The 16,716-nt window shown below is 54.5% G+C and overlaps 1 protein-coding gene across 1 annotated transcript; it reads left to right on the top strand.

The window, feature by feature from the left end:
• Nucleotides 1–382: 382 nt before the first annotated feature.
• On the top strand, nucleotides 383–9,957 carry LOC139359544 (TBC1 domain family member 3B-like). Its single transcript, XM_071082661.1, has 13 exons — nucleotides 383–454; nucleotides 617–699; nucleotides 1,990–2,029; nucleotides 2,518–2,603; nucleotides 3,054–3,156; nucleotides 3,486–3,595; nucleotides 4,844–4,892; nucleotides 5,417–5,537; nucleotides 6,215–6,309; nucleotides 6,706–6,771; nucleotides 7,242–7,341; nucleotides 7,700–7,852; nucleotides 8,845–9,957. The coding sequence occupies exons 1-13, from the start codon at nucleotides 383–385 to the stop codon at nucleotides 9,312–9,314; spliced, it is 1,548 nt and encodes a 515-aa protein (XP_070938762.1). The 3' UTR covers nucleotides 9,315–9,957.
• The last annotated feature ends 6,759 nt before the right edge of the window (nucleotides 9,958–16,716 follow it).

The raw sequence follows: 16,716 nt of genomic DNA, 5'->3' as shown, positions 1-16,716 counted from the left end.
AGACCTCTGGTCACTGACCCCAGTCTCCCTCCACATCCCTGGAATAGCCCATCATGGGCCCTTCACCCTTGGCAGGTGGACACTATTCAACCTGCTGGGGCAGGTGTGTCCCCATTTCACGGCAGTTGGGGACGATGGGATTCTCTGTCCAGGTCCCACTGTCCTCAAGTGCTTGGGATGATGCCCACCCCTGCTTGGGACTGGGGAATCCAGAGACTCCTGCAGGTGTGGGACACTAAGTCTGGCACCTTTTTAACTGGGGAAGGTGATGGAGTCGGGGTTACACGGCCAGCCATCATCTGGGAGCCTGGCGGGAACGGTTCAGGTGTTCTCCGAAGCTCTCAAGTACAATGTAACTTTTAGATGATTTTTGTCTCACAGGATGGTAATCATAGAGGATGCAGATAGTTTGTGGGCACAGGAGCGAGAGAATATCATCATGAACTATGAGAAGGTACAGGTCGGTCTGCTCCTTGGAGGGAGGCCTCTTCCAGTGCGCCCTGGTCAAAGGGTCCTGGGCTCCCTAGGAGCACAGAGTGGGCACGGGTGGCCACTACCCCCAGGCCCTTGCACCCTTTGCCTTGGACCCCTCACCAAGCCTCCCTCTGGGTTACAGGGACACCGAGCCGGGCTGCCAGAGGACATGGGGCCTGAGCCTGTTGGAATCTACAACAACATTGATCGCTTTGGGATTGTGCAGTGAGTCCTCTGTGCTCCCCTCACCCCTGAAGCACCTGTCTCAGCTCAGGGATGGGTTTGCTTTCAGAAAGGCCTTTCTGAGGCAGGACTGCCTCGCTGGGTCAGGCCAACCTGCTTTCCAGGGTCAGAACTCCTCCCTGACTCCCCTGCAGGTCCAGCCCGAGGTTGCTGTTAGGCCAGAGGGGCGGGGCCCATCTAGGGAGTGGGTGGGAATGGAGACTGGGCTAGGTCAGGTCCCTGGACTCTCAGCAGTTCTGTCCCCAAGTTAGCACAAGAGAAGCGGGGTAGCCTGAGGGTCTGGCCATGTCTACTTGGAAACAACGCCAGTGAAATCCAAGGGTTGTGGCTACAGGGTGAGGGGACGCCTGGCCCAGCCTCAGGGCTGTTGTCCAGCAGGTCTCTGAGGGCCCACCTGCCCCTGTCCTCCCTCATTTCCCTAGAGCTACAGCCCTCACTGTCCCCATGGGGAAGGGGGAAAGGCATGGGAACGATGGGAGCGGTGGCCCTAGGAGAATGGGGGAGAAGATGGGCAGGGCCCCGTTCTGGGTATTTCATGGTGAGGCCAGGGAGGCAGCAGGGCTTGTGGCTAGAGACGCTAGGTCTGGTGCTGGGAAAGGACCTGGGGCCATGTAAGAGGAGCCCAGCCAGGAGTCCATCCCTTAGGGTTCATAGGATGGAGGGACAGAGGATCCCAGGGGAGGTAGGGTGGCAGGGAGCTGATGAGCCGTGCCACTTCTGAAAGGCAGGGTGTGTGGGTCAGGTGCAGGGAGAGGCAGGTGGAAACTGGGAGTCAGAACCTGCAAGGGCCTTGGGGCTGTTAAGTGGGATGGGGCCCTGGTACACCAGGAGTACACCGGGCAGGTCTCAGGGCAGGCTCCCTTGACCCTGGTGGTGTGATGTGGTCACTCCCTGAGGGACTCCTGTCAGGGCCCAGTCGCCCACCCTGGGCAGCCCCCATCCCACCTCAGGCCTGACCTTTCTCAGCTCCAGCAGAAAGCACCACCTCCAGTCCAGGACGGGCAGCCCCATTGTGCAGCCTGGCCACCCCCCACACCAGGGGCCCCAGTAACCCCGGCCAGGCTGGCCCCGCACTCCCTCTTCTCCCAGGTCCTGCCCCTCCTGGGAGTCAGCCCCACAGGAAGGCCCTTGTCCTCCCTTCCCTGTGTCTTTTCCTGGACTGAGCGCTGAGCTGGATAGGGACAGAGCCTGTCCTTTCTGGGGATTGGGTCCCAGTCTCGGGGAGCTCCAGGCCCTGTGCAGGTCCTCAGTTCTGCCTGGGTTGTCTTACAGTGAGACAGAGCTGCCTCCTGCCACTGCTCGGGAGGCGAAGGTAAGAGCCTGATGCATGGGGAGGGGGCTGAACCAGGGATGTGGGGACTGGGCGGGTGGTCAGTGAGGCAGAGGAGGCAGCTGGCCTGGATGGTGGCGGGTGAGGGCAACACGATGTCCCTGGGAGGGGCAGCACTCCCTGCTGGAACTGACCCCAGGTTGCTGTAACTTTGGCAGCTTGATAAGATTCCAAAGTGAGAACCACAGCTGTGGCTTGGGGGTGGCTGCCCGCCTGTGTCAGGACCCCACCTAGAGGCTGGGACCTGACCTAAGACTGGTGTGTCTGTGGCCTGAGGATGGCACGTCCCGGGGTCCCAAAGCCAGCCCACTGGCGCTCATTTGCTCAAAGGCTCTCAACCCTTAGGGTCTGCCCTTCCCTGGCTCTCTCCAGCTGGGTCCACCAGGGATCCAGAGCCCAAGATACAGCATCCACGGGCGGCTCTGGGAAGCCTGGCAGCTCCGCTAACTCCAACATTCCCCATTTGACAGCAAATGCGGCGGGAGATAACACGAAAGAGCAAGTGGATGGAAATGCTGGGACAATGGGAGACATATAAGAACAGTGAAAAGGTAATGTGTGGAGGGAGAGGCCCCGGGAACCACTCTGCAGAGACAGGGGATGGGCACCCATGGCTGTGGCCTGGCACCGTCAGCCTCTCAGAGGGCGGGTGGCACACTGTCCTCACCCAGAGGACTGCAGGCCTGGTCGGTGGTTTGCCTGCCTATTTGTGCAAGCGTCACCTTGCCGGGAGGGATTCTGAATCTAGGGCTGGGACCACCCGGAGCTCAAGGCTAGGGATGCCCTGGTGACCCAAAGGAAGGAGAACGTTCAGATCAGAGTCCCGACTCTGAGTGTCTATCCACTCTTTCAGTCCTGGGAAGGGAGACTGTCTCCCAGCTTAATGTCACCTCTAACGAGGAATCATGGGGCCAAAACCAACCATTTCCAGAATCCTCGGGCTCTGGTCCTCACTGGGGTAGCCCCGTGGCCTGTGACACCAGGTTGTTTTCTGCCCACAGCTGAGAGATCGAGTATATAAGGGCATTCCCATGAACATCCGGGGCCAAGTGTGGTCAGTCCTGCTGAACATACAGGAAGTCAAGTCGAAAAACCCCAGAACATACAAGGTACACTCAGCCGGAGCACAACAAACAGGACAGGCCGTGTCAGGGGCTCAGGTCTCCAGCTGGAGGGAGCATCAAGCCCAGGCTGGGGGGTGGGTAGGATGGTCAGATGCACATCCTGGGCACGGACGGTGACATAGTCGCCACAGACAAACTTGGCTCTGGTGACCCTCCCCGGCTTCAGTAACAAGCCAAAAAGCAGCTTTGTGGAGAAGGAAACCTTCCTGCTTTCCTTCCTTCCCGGAGTGCTGACTGTGCGCTGACTGCCATTTGGGGCAGGGAGCCTTCCATCCGTTCTGAGGCTGCTTCCTCCTCTTGGCCCTGCCCTACAGGTCATGAAGGAGAAGGGCAAGAGGTCATCTGAACACATCCACCAGATCGATGTGGACTTGAGCAGGACATTAAGGACTCACATCTTCTTCAGGGATCGATACGGAACCAAGTAAGCCTATGGGAGCCACAGGGTCTCATCAGAGATGGAGTGAACGAAAGGGATGGGGGCTTCCCCGGAGAAGAGGCCAGGGTCACCTAGGGGGGATGACAGAGCTGCCAAGACCTCCCCTGACCCAGGGAGCAGCCGGCACCATGAACTGAGCACCTGGTTCCAAGCCCTGGGCCAGACTGGAACATGTGGGGTCAGAACCCAGGAGGATCCTGAGGAGACAGAAGGCAGCAAACAAAATCATGCACAATGGTGATAAGTGCTCTCCCGGACCCACGGGGACCCATGGTAGGACTCACGGGAAGGTGGCAGGATGGAGGGCCCATGAGCCTCTCCAGGCAACACTGACAGCACCAAAAGCTGGGGCAATTAGGGGTCCTGGAAACTGTCATCCTGGTCTGCTCGGAACAGGACATGGCACAGCCACTTTGGCAGCCAGTTTGGCAGTGACTCACAAAGCTCAATGCACTTCAACCACGTGTCCCCAAAGTATCACAAATATTGAACGCACTGATTTGAAAACTGATGTGCACATGAAACCTGCATGCCACGTCCACTGCTTGCTTCGTCGTCACTCACACAAGGAGCCTTCGGGGACAGTCTTCAACATGGGAACAGGGAGAGCAAGGCTGGTCCTCCCTTTAAACGGTAGCCACAGTGAGAAAAGGGAATGAGCCAGTGATGCCCGCACGAACGTGGGTGGATCCTAGATGCATTTTGCTGAGGGAAAGAAGCCAGTCCCAATAAGCTACCACATAGGATTCCCATTCCTGGGCCATTCTGGAAAAGGCCAAACCATAGGGATTGAGAAGCAGTCTGGGTGGCCGGGGGCTGAGGGATCAGGGAGACGCCGGGTGCATAGGGGCCACCCGGGAGACTTGGAAGATGAAGGAGTTGCTTCAGGAGGGGCTGGAGCAGTCGCCAGGAGACTCTGCCCATTGGTTTAGAACCGTGGAGGAACTGTACACCCAAAGGCTGAACTGGCGTGTCTGCAAACTGAAAATAAATAAAGAAAATCATTCAGAGTGAAAAGGATCAGGCAAGTCACTGTACAACTGGGCTATCTGCATGTCACAGATGTGGATTTTACTGAAACATTTCCCCAAAGTCAAAGGCCCTGAAGAGCTCACTGCTTATCTGGTGAATCATCTGAACCTAAAGTGGGATTTGTTGTTAGGCTTTGTAGACAAAGTGAAACTTACGGCATCTGCACAAAACAAACAAAAGCCTCATTTCTCTGTTTCCTAGGCAGCGGGAACTATTCTACATCCTCCTGGCATATTCGGAGTATAACCCGGTGAGTATTCCCGGCAGTGATGTTCCCAGCAGTATTTCCCTGTTCACAGGAGTGGGTGTCTGGTGGGGGTGTCGCTGCTTCTTTTAAAATTAGTATTTGTGACCCACCAGGATATAGAAGGTAGAACTCCAGCTCACTGCTGGCATAAACCTCCAAGCAAGGGGGTGGCCTCAAGGGGTCAAGCTGAGACACAAAGGAGTCGGGGCCTGGACTCCTGGTGTCACCTGGGTCTGACCACCACTTCTCAGAACAAGAAATGACGCCCTCCTCCTGGGGCTGCCCCAAAGCCCAGGAGCTTGGCAGGGTCGCATGCGGGATGGTGCCATCAGGAGACAGTTTGGACAAGGTGCTGAAGTGCCTGATGGACTTGGCTCTTGTCATGAAATGAATTTGCATCCTGAGGAAGCCTCTTCTTCAGAGGAAGCCTCCCCAGTCACCTCTGCCCTCTCCAATGACATGAGTCCTCCCAGGTGACCTCAGTCCTCCCAGGTGATGTCCTTCCACGGTGACTCTGGCTTTTGCAGGAGGTGGGCTATTGCAGGGACCTGAGCCCCATCGCGGCCTTGTTCCTCCTTTATCTGCCTGAGGAGGATGCATTCTGGGCACTGGTGCAGCTGCTGGCCAGGGAGAGGCACTCACTGCAGGGTAGGTGAACAGGTGCCCAAGGGACCTCATGCAGTCAGACCCAGGGACGGCCACCATGGCCAGATGATCTCAGCTTTCAGCCAAGGCACCTTCCTTGGCCAGCTCCTTGGGAGTCTTTAGGATGTCTCTGCTGAGGGTCCCACAGGAGTCCGCGGCTGACCCCAAAGCCCAAGTCAGACACTTTTCATCCCCATCAGCGGAGGGCATCTCATCCTCCCCGTGGCCACCCTCTGTGTCCTGCTGCCACGCCCTCTGGATCTGATTGTGTAGCTGACTCTCCAATCCCTGAGAGTCCTGCTGCCCTTGGTGCCCATGAATGGGCCGACCAAGCCCAGGTGGCAGCATCTCCCCAACCCGTGTCCCCTGGTCTGACCTCACTTCCAGGAGACGACCAAGAGCCCAGCACCCACCCTGCTCTGGTTGCCATGTGGTGGCCTCAAGTCATGTTTGCCCTTTTTGCACCCTGGTCCAGGAGGTGTCCAGGGGAACCTCCAGCCAGGCTCCAGGGGATGTTCCTGCCCCACGTCCCCAGGGCAAAGGCTGCATGGTGGGTCACCAGATGGGAGCGTGAAAGGCCTTGAGGTTTGGGGGCCTCTCCAGCTGCCCAGCTCTTCCTGCTGATGGCTCCACATCTTGGGGGAAGGCTCTGATTTCTTGATGGGTTTGGGGCTTCTCAGGATTCCACAGCCCAAATGGCGGGACAGTCCAGGGCCTCCAAGACCATCAGGAGCATGTGGTCCCCACGTCACAACACAAGACCAGGTGGCATCTGGTGAGTTTATGGCGTCTGGTGAGCAAGCTTGGGCTCTTCCCCAGAGACTCTGCCTCCCGTGGCGCTGGAGGAACGGGGACTGGAGCCCCTGGTGGGGCTGGTGACTGGCTGAGTCCAGCCAGGGCCTGACCCGGGACGTCGGGTTCTCCATGGGCTGGGAGTTGGATTCCTTTCCTGCCCTGGAGGAGACAGAGGCACAGGGATGGGGGCCCAGCTCCCGCAGACCAGGGCAAAGGGCAGTGTGTCCACCGGGAGTGTGGGAAGGGGCCGGTGTTGGGGGGAGCCCTGGACACCGCCCAGTGTTCTGCACTAGGGGAAGGGTCTTCAGAGGCCCTGGAAGAGGGAGGATTTTAGGGCAGCCCAGGGGGCCCTGAGCACCTCTGTTCCTCCCACCAGGACAAGGAAGGTCTTTGCGCGCAGGATTCCTCCTTAGGCTGGCTTCTCCAGATGTTGAATGACGGGGTAAGAAGGCACAGGGAGACCCTGGCTCAGGGACCCTCCTTGCCCTGCAGTGCCCTGCTTCCCCAGCCTGGGGGTCTGGCTCAGCCACAGCCCACAGGAGGCTCCGCCCACAGGGGAGGCCTCACAGGACACCCAAACCAAACCCTCTGCCCAAGAGGGGTCATCCCAGGGCAATGATTGGAGCTCAGGACCAGCCTTATAGGCAGACTGGGCCAAGACCTGACTTGGGAGGGATCAGGGAAGCCTCAAGCCCTGGGCAAGCCCCTCTCTCCAGGAGCCACACTCCCAGTCCAATGAGTGTCCCCCATGAGGAGCTGCAAGACCTTGTCTGACCCAGCGTCCTGGAGGGCTCAGGAAACCCTCATGGGGAAGGTCACTGACTCTGGGGACTGAAGCCCCAGTGGGCTCAGTTCGAGCTACCAGCCCCAGCCTGGAAGGGCTACAGTCTCCCACACCTGCTATCCCCACAGATCTCTCTTGGGCTCATCCTGCGCCTGTGGGACGTGTATTTGCTGGAAGGAGAACAGGTGTTGATGCCGATGACAAGCATTGCCTTTAAAGTTAAGAGGAGTAAGTCTACATGTGCCCAGTGGGGCCTGGGGAGCCCTGGGGTCAGACGCTGACTTACCCGAGGGCAGCTTCCTCACACTGTCCTCATGATCCTCTGTTCTGGCCCAGAGGGAGGTCTGGCCAGGTGGGCTGGACAAGGCACAGTGACACCGAGCCCGTCCCCCACATGACCCAGATGAATGTCGTGAGCACTTCCCTACCCACTTCCCCCAGCCACGGTCTCCTGTGCACATCCAAACCCGTGGGGTGGCCACAAAAGATTCCCGCATCGCCTAGTGGGAGACGGAAGTGGCCACGGGGTATCAGCTGTGCCCCCTCCCAGGGAACTCTCCTGACCTGATGTCCACCCTGTCCCTAGAGCGCCTCATGAAGACATCCAGGTCTGGCCTGTGGGCACGGTTTCGGAACCTGTTCTTCCACGCCTGGGAGTTGGATGATGACTCTGTGCTCAAGCATCTTAGGGCCTCTACAAAGAAACTAACAAGGAAGCAAGGGGACCTGCCACCCCCAGGTGAGCTCCAGTGCCATGTCCCCCCCCATGTCACCCTCTGGGGCAGTCAATAATAGGGGAGTGCCCGAGACCCGCAACCCTACTACCTGGGCCTTCCTCTTCACCTTTTCTTCCTCCTCTTCCTCCTGGACTCTAAGAAAGTACAGGAGGCCCGCTGGTCCTCACGGCAGGCGCTCAGTGCGTGTGTACTGGATGTGTTGTGACCGCAGGAGGGCGATGTGGGCAAGACCTTCCAACAAGCCGCCTCCCACATTCCACAGTGTCTCTGTCTCCCCATCACAAGGCCATCAAGGGCACTAAAGAAGCCAGACCCATTTGTGGGAAACCACGCCCCTCCCTGCAAGCACCCACAGCCTCAGAGAGCAGCAGAGGCCCCTCACTCCTGCACGCTCCTCCAGGACAACAATCTCAAGGTTTCCAGGACAACAAGCCTTGAGCCAGGGAGACAAGGGAATCGGGTGTCCCTGACCCCAGAGCATTCAGGGAGAGGGCACAGGCTGCACCCCAGGCGAGAGCCAGAGCCAATAATTCAGCCAGATGTGGGAACGGTCAGTCCTGGCATGGACTGGGCAGCCCAGGAAGGCAGAGGGTGACCCACATCCAGGTCCAATCACCCACTGTGGAGATGGATCCCCATGTGAGGTGACAAGGGGCTGGGTGACATCCAAGTCCCCTCCCACCTGAGTTCTCACTGGGGGCTGTATCCCTGGCCCAACAGCCCTGGGACGAGGGTGTGTGGTAGGAAGCCCCCAGCCAGTCCGAACCCTGGGGACAGTCCTAGGAGCTACCTGTCATGCCCTGATAGCTTCCCCATGCCAGGCAGCACACACCCCTCCCTCTGGGATCAGCAGACTACAGGCGTGTCCTCAGTGTCAGACCACGGGGCCACACAGAGATCCTGAGGACTCCAGAGACCCAGGCAGGTGGGGCCTGGCCGGGAAAGGCCTACATGGGCTCAGTGGAGACGCTGACCACGTCTGTTTTTCTTTCAGCCAAACCCGAGCAAGGGTCCTCGGCACCGAGGCCTGTGCTGACTTCAAGTGGCAGAATGACCCACTGCAAGGGGGACAGGCAGACCCCTCCAGGCCCACCAGTCCGGTTCCAGCGGCCCATTTGGTTAGTTTCCCCACCATGGGCACCTCGTTCTTCCACATCTTGTCCTGGTGTGGCTGTCCGGGAAGATACCTACCCTGTGGGCACTCAGGATGTGCCCAGCCCGGTCCCGGCTCAGGGAAGACCTCAGGGTTCCTGGAGATTCCTGGAGTGGAACTCGATGCCCCGGCTCCCGACGGACCTGGATGTAGGGGGCCCTTGGTTCCCCCATTATGATTTCGAACAGAGCTGCTGGGTCCGTGTCCCTTCTGAATGTGTCCTGGACAGCCCCGGGACTGTGGGACAGGGCCAGCTCGAGAAGCCCGCGGGGACCCTGACACCAGGCCCTGCCCAGGCCCATCAGGACTGAGGGAGGCCGGGAGATATCCCACTACAACAGGGCACCCCGTCTACGGACAAGAGACTTGCACCCAATTTCTACAATGGCACCGTATCCCAGGAAGACCAGCTGGCCACCTGCTGGCAGGCGGAACACCCTGCGGAGGGGGTGAGATTGGCTTTCACCGCACTGAGCCACAATGTGGACATGGACTTCCAGCCAGCCCTGCACTGCACCCAGCACTGATTCCAACCAGGACGGCTCCTTTACAGCTAGGGACAAGCAGCAGCGTGCTCCCACCTCAGGGCCTTGCCTCTGTCACCTCTACTTGGAAAATTCTCATTTCCCTCCAGGGTTCTAGAAGCATCTGGGGCAGGGCTCATGGCTGGATAACTTCCCGAGACTTAACAACCCAAGCAAACTTCACGTCCTCGTTTTATTTTTTGTTAAACTTATGAAAATTGATTAAGAAAGTGTGCAGCTCGAAAGACCTTCACAGATGGAACACACCAGCCCCCAGATCACAAAGCCAACCATGCCCAGCCCCTCCCAGCACCCCCAGCCGTGTGACCAGCTTTCTGAATTCCCACAACACCGTGTGCCTGCCTTTGTATTTTCAACTCATAGACGATTAACCCCTTCATGTTTTAAAATAAATGTTTTCTGTTGAAATTATTTTAGATATAAAAGATTGAAAAGGCACTACAGTGGCCTCCTATACCTTCCCTCCAGCTGCCCCTAATAATGACGTTTTGCAGTCCCATGGCACATAAGAAATTTAGACTGGGTGTGGTGGCTCACACCTGTAATCCCAGCAATTTGAGAGGTCGAGGCAGGACGTTCAGGTTCACTTGAGTCTAGAAGTCTGGGACCAGCCTGGGAAACACAGGTGGACCCTGTCTCTAGAGAAAAGTCAAAGAAACTAGCCTGGCATGGTGGCGGGTGCCTATGGTCCCACTTAGGAGGCTGAGGCAGGATTGCTGGAGCCCATGAGTTCCAGAAAGCAGTGAGCCATGACTGCACCACTGCACTCCAGCCTGGGTGACCGAGTCAGACTTCCCCTCTTAAAAAAATTAGCAATTTAACGTGGGTACAATCCTATTAACTAAATAATAATGTGAACTATTATCTAAGGTTATTAAGGCTGGAATTATCCTATTTTTGCCTAACTTCTCATACATGTCCCAAGATCCCACTTCGGACTCACCCTCTGCCTTCAGCTCATGTCACGTCAGCTTCCTCCAGATGGTTCAGCAAACACACACCTGGGCTGAATGGTAGAGCTGATTGCTCATACACAAGGGGAGACCTGTGGGCAGGGGTTTTCAAACTTATACAGCAAATGAGTTTTCCATGGTGTTCTGGAGAGCACCCTTTGAGAAACACTTTGACAGTGAATCCAGGCCCCAGTATCCATCAGCTGATCTAGTGAATTTTGTGGAAGCTCAGTGAACACCTGCTCTGCAGGGTGCATGTGAAAGGGGAGAGGATGAGTAAGCTGCAGATAAAGAAGACAGGACACAGGGGGTCTGTCGAAGCTCTATCCTCTGCCTTCAGCACTCACAGATCAAATCCAACTCTTAGGGAATGGTGGCCACATGCTGGGCCAGCTCCAGGCTCTGAGGATCTGAGAGTGAGTGATGCAGAGCCAGGCCTTGCCCTCGGGGAGCTCTCCAGCATACACCTCCCTCTACCCTCCCAGCACCCCACAAAGCAGGCGTCAATGTCATTGTTAATGCACAGAGGAGGAACCTGACTGTTAGACAGGTTCATGGGTTTTTCAGGGTTGCACGGCTTCTGGGAGACAGGTGTGACCCTGAGGACAGGGCACAGGCCAGTGTAATGCCAGGTTGGAATGAGCTGTGATCTGTGCCATGTAGAGGCCTAGGCCAAGGTGGGAGTGACTGATGACCAGGTCAGCCAGGTGGCTGAAAATACTCTTGGTTCCTCACCTGCTGGCTCCCAGGAGTCTGGAACTGCCAGGAGGGTGGTGGCAGGTCCCCCATCCTCAGCTGGGTGGGCCTGGATAGAATAACAAGGCGAGGGCACATTTCCCCGGCCATTGCCTCCAGGCGCTGTGACCGGCTCATTCCAATTTTGTGGAAATGTTTCCACACACACACAATTGCAAGTAGCAGTGGACGTGGTGAGAGGCATTTGGACATGGGATAGGCAGTATTTTGGAGGCAGAGCCTCCAGGACTCGCTGATGGGTTAGCTGCAGGGCTTGAGTGGGGAAGGAGAACCGAGGATGATGTGTTCAAATCAGTCCATTCACTTCTGCTGTGCCACGCCTGTGCTGGGTACTGGGAGAGACAGATGAGCACAGGAGTCCCGGCCGGGGGGAAGGTGTGGGAGGAAGCCCAGAGTGTCTACTGGGAGCTGAGGGCTTGTGTCCACCTCAGCGCCATCCAGGTTCTCTGCGTGGACAAGTATAAGCTGAGCTGCCTGGAGGAGGAGCAGCTGCTCTTGATGGTGACCAGCATGTTCGGGAACGGAGACTCCTCTGGCAACGGAGAGGTGGGTTGCCTGAGGTCTGGATGGTCTAGGGAGTGTTGGGGCCCAGGAGGACCCAGGAAAGGGTCTGGGGGATGCAGGACGTCCTACGGACGGCGTTTGAAACTCAGTGCTCAGGTCACTCCGGGTCACTCAGGTCATTTGCCGGCGTCTGTCGTAATTATTGCCATATGAGAGTGCCACCTTTCCTATGACATGTTTTATATGTTTCTGTGAATGGCCTACTTGTTTATATTTACAACTTCATGTTTAAAGGAAACTTCTATCACTTTCACAAATGGAAAGCCAGTAAAACATAAATTCTATGAAAACAAAATGAAGTCAACGAATTTTAGCTAGATACTATTCCCTGACCAAGGCCTGCTGGAGGTGGTACAACCGGGGTTTGAATTGAGATGTGCCAAGCTTCTGAGTTTCTTCTCCTTCCCCCACACCAGGGCTCCTGAGTTTTACTCATTACTGACATCAGGGGCCAGACAGTTCTTTGTGACGGGGGCTGTCCTGCGCCTGGCAGGATGTTTAGCAGCTTCTCTGGCCTCCACCCACTGGAAGCCAAGGGAATTCAGAAGAAGCTCCTCATTCTCCCATTTCATCCTCAGGACAATATATGACATAAATGTTATATCTTTTATTTTATAAATGAACAAAATGAGACGCAGAAAGGTTTAAGTGAGTTACCTGAGAACACACCGACGGCAAGAGGTAGAACTAGAAAGTGAACACAGGAGTCCACATGGGACAACAACAAAGTTCAGGTTCCAGCTTCCTTTGAGTCTCTCATTTCAACAATTACCATCCTCTGGATATGAGCTGAAGTACAGGAAACCTGGGGCTGAACTCTCTTCCCATCAGGCCTAGGAGCCCAGACCAGAACCCCAGCCCATGGTCTCCCAGTCATCAGGCCACTGGAGTGAGCTGGCATCCACACTAGCCTGGTTTCCCAAAGCTACAGGGATGCCAGTCTCACTGCGGAAGAACAAAATGAAGGGCATTTGCTTCTCCTGCAGGCTGCCAGGATTTCACACAGATTCCTTTTCTTGCTTTCCTCTCCTACAGCAGAAAACACAGTGGTCCACCCCCTCCCAGTGTCCCAAGGCTTTGCTGCGAGTTCTCTAATTTCTCCCACTCTCGCAGTGCACCCTACCCGCGTCTCCCTGGCAACCTTTCTGCTCTATCCCCTCGACACCTGGATCAGAACACCTGTGAGGCCGCTTATTAAGCTACATCCCAAATGATCATTCCTGTGTCCTCAGCCAGTGCCCAGGCCCAACTTGCTCTCCGAGGGTGACTTTCTTTCCTGCCCAATATGGTTGCATCATCTGTAAATTGGGGATAATTAAAGTCTTGATCCTGATATTTGACTCTCAAAGCAGAAGTAGCAAGCTCAGCCGAGTCACGTAAACAAGAGGAGACGTTCCTTGTGAACCGAGAGGGCACTGGTCACCAGGGCCGCTCCTTCTTCTCCCAGGGCTCTCCACCCGCCCTCGGCTCAGCGGAAGAGAAGACTCAGGCTGTGCTTCTGCGCAGCTGGGATAACATAGGTACCTAGTCCTCGACCCTGCGACTTTAACAGTTTCCTTCTGTGGCTCAGTTCTACAGCTTCAGTGACACAAGGTGACTTTTGCTCAAAATAGCCTTTGACAGGTTAAGTTAGTCCTCTGCCACTCTAAGTCTGCATAGAACAGTTCTAAGTAAGAGATGTTTATTCCTCTGATCCCGAGGAAGGGAGGAAAAGGCAATGACATTAACCGTGTGTTGGACTTCAGCCTCTGGAAAACCCTGGTATTGGCTGCTGCCAGTACAACCTGGGATAGCGTCACAAACATCAAGCGATGCCAGGAGGCCCTGCTTCATTCAGGGAGCAGGGAGTCGGGATAGGCTTGCACACCTGTTCTTATTCAGCAGAGACACTTCCTCTTTATCTATTTCTGGGTGAGAACCAGCACCATTTCCCTGGTGACAGGAGCCCCAGCTAGGAACCATACAGGGTAGGATGCTACCCTACCCTAGACACCCAGCAGGGAAAATGCCATTTTGCAGATGCAGGAGTGGTTAGAGTTTGAAATGGTCATGCTGGACTGCAACACCACGTGGGTCCTCAAATGATTATGAGTTTCTGCCCTCAGGCACATAAGGCCCCAGCAGAAGCAACCTGAGAGTGGACCTGAAACGGCATGGCTATGTGTGTCTGCTGGGGAATCATAGAGAAGGTTTCTGTTCAACATGGACCTCAGGGCCAAGTGAGCCTGGCTCCAATCCCAGCACCGCCACTCACAAACCTTGACTGTCAGCAAATCACTTATGTTCTCTGAGTTCTAGCTCCCTTGTTTCTCTAATGGGAATTGGATATCTCACTATAACCTCTCTTTTGTGCAACTGGCACACATGAGTTGCTTGCTAAGTGTGAAAATCCCTCTTCTCCCTCTGTTTCCCTGCTGATCAACAGATGTGGCCGAAAGCTGACTTTAGCCAAAAGCTAAATGTTTGCAAAATTTTAATATACATTTATATTAAACATAGAAATAGAAACAAAAGGGCTAAATCTGCCTATGTTACAGGATCTCAGTTAATGCTAAGAGCTCAAAAGACCTGGGTCAATTACATAGTCTCTTTCTCTGCCAAGCCCATTAAACAGTCCCTAAAATAAAGGCTATGGGTCTTGGGTTCTCCCAAAATTTTGAGAAATAAAGAGGGGGCCTCTGTGCTGGGTTGTGTGAATTGCACCTCTCACCTGACAGTGGCTTGTGGTGTCCCTAGAGCCTAAAAGCTACATGATGCTCCCTGGGAAGTGGCTGCTTTCTGACTGGTATGCTTGGATCTGTGCCATGGACAGTCATTGGTGGCTCAGAAATCCGTACTTATTTCAGGGTGGTCCAACTCCAAAAAAAAAAAAAAAAAAAAAAAAAAAAAAGTGTTCACTCTACCATTGTTCTCCTCTTCACTGAGCTTCCCTTTCTCAGTTTCATGCTGAAACGCCAAGACTCACAAATATTACCTTCTCCTACGCCAACAAAATGCACAACGATGTAACCCCAAAGTCTTCCGGCCTCACCAGCCTGTAGGGAGGAATGAAATTACATCTGAAACACAGCATGGGCTGCCACTCCCTGAATGTAATATGACTATGGTATTCCACAACTGTAACACCGCCATTCTTTCATAAAATATTCATAGTTGTTCCACGGCGGGCAAATCTATGCTAGCCTACCCCCAAAGTACAATGAACCTGAGAGGCAGAAGAAAGCCACTGACAAATCCTGTCTCTTAGAAAGTGGCTAGGCGCGGTGGCTCACGCCTGTAATACCAGCACTTTGGGAGACCGAGGCGGGCAGATCACCTGAGGTTGTGAGTTCGAGACCAGCCCGACCAACATGGAGAAACCCCGTCTCTACTAAAAATGCAAAAATGTAGCCAGGCGTGGTGGCATATGACTGTGGTCCCAGCTACTCGGGAGGCTGAGGCAGGAGAATCACTTGAACCCGGGAAGCGGAGGTTGCAGTGAGCCGAGATCACGCCATTGCACTCCAGCTTGGGCAACAAGAGAAAAACTCCATCTGAAAAAAAAAAAACAAAACAAACCAACAAAACAACAACAACAACAACAAAAGTAACATTTAATAGGGACTTACAAACAGAAGCCGTGTCAGTGTCTGGTGGTGGAGAGATGAGATCGTGGATCCCTGCACCATTACCCTGCAGACCCAGGGCTGATATACCACAGGGAAAGGGTATACATGATTCAGAAGTGATGTGTAGGACAATTAAAGTATGATAACAGCAAAGCTGTTTTACCCTGAGAGCAGGATTTACAGTAAGTATGTGATCTTACACAAGGAATAACAGACAAACTGGAAATCTTAATGATCTTCCCAGAGCAGAGGTTAATCTGAAGTCAACATGGCAGATTAGCATCCAACGTGGAGTTGCTTTGGCCTCCACATAGCGACTTCAAGAAATTAAGAATCCCCAAAAGTAGCCACTGTCTTTAGGAGTACAGTGGAGGGCGGCAGCAGTGGTGGTCGTGGTGGTGTTGGTAGAAGAAAGAGGTTAGACTGACTTGTCAAAGTGATGCAACTAATGAGAATCCGCATTGTCTTAATCAGCTGCTGCAACAAAAGTTAATTGTCCCAAACCTCAGTGGCTTGAAATAACAATCGTTCCTATGAATCTGTCAGTCAGCTAGAGGATCAGAAGGGGGTCAGCTGATTTTTTGGTCAGCTAGGGGATCAGAAATCCAAATCTTACTGGTTTAACTGGTTATTCCTTTTTTTTTTTTTTTTTTTTTTTTTTTTTGAGACGGAGTCTTGCTCTGTCTCCCAGGCTGGAGTGCAGTGGCTCGATCTCCACTCACTGCAAGCTCTGCCGCCTCCTGGGTTCATGCTTTTCTCCTGCCTCAGTCTCCCTAGAAGCTGGAACTACAGGCACCAGCCACCACGCCCGGCTAAATTTTTTGTATTTTTGGTAGAGACGGGTTTTCACCATGTTTGCCAGGACGGTCTCTATCTACTGACCTCGTGATCCGCCCGCCTCGGCCTCCCAAAGTGCTGGGATTACAGGCGTGAGCCACCGCGCCCGGCCCTAACCTCACTTTTAATCCATAACTATATTGTGCCCTTCCTCTTCCTCAATACTGGTGAGATCTGCCTATCTCTCTCCATCTCCACTGTTACCCTACTTAAAGCCAGCATCGCCTTTCATCAGGACCACTTCAGTCACTTCCTAAATGTAGTAGTCACCCAGTTATCCATGGGAGAAACATTCTAAGAACCCCAGTGGATGTCTGAAATGACAAATGGTACTGAGCACTTAATTCTGTTTTTTGCTATACACACATACCTATAAAAAATGTTAATTTACAAATTAGGCACAGTAAGAGATTAGTAACAATTATAAAATAGAACAGGCCGGGTGTAGTG

The sequence above is a fragment of the Macaca nemestrina genome, chromosome 17 (assembly GCF_043159975.1).
Source record: "Macaca nemestrina isolate mMacNem1 chromosome 17, mMacNem.hap1, whole genome shotgun sequence".
Classification (NCBI taxonomy): domain Eukaryota; kingdom Metazoa; phylum Chordata; class Mammalia; order Primates; family Cercopithecidae; genus Macaca; species Macaca nemestrina.
The sequence above is the reverse complement of the archived record's forward strand: the minus strand, read 5'-3'. Positions and strand labels throughout refer to the sequence as shown.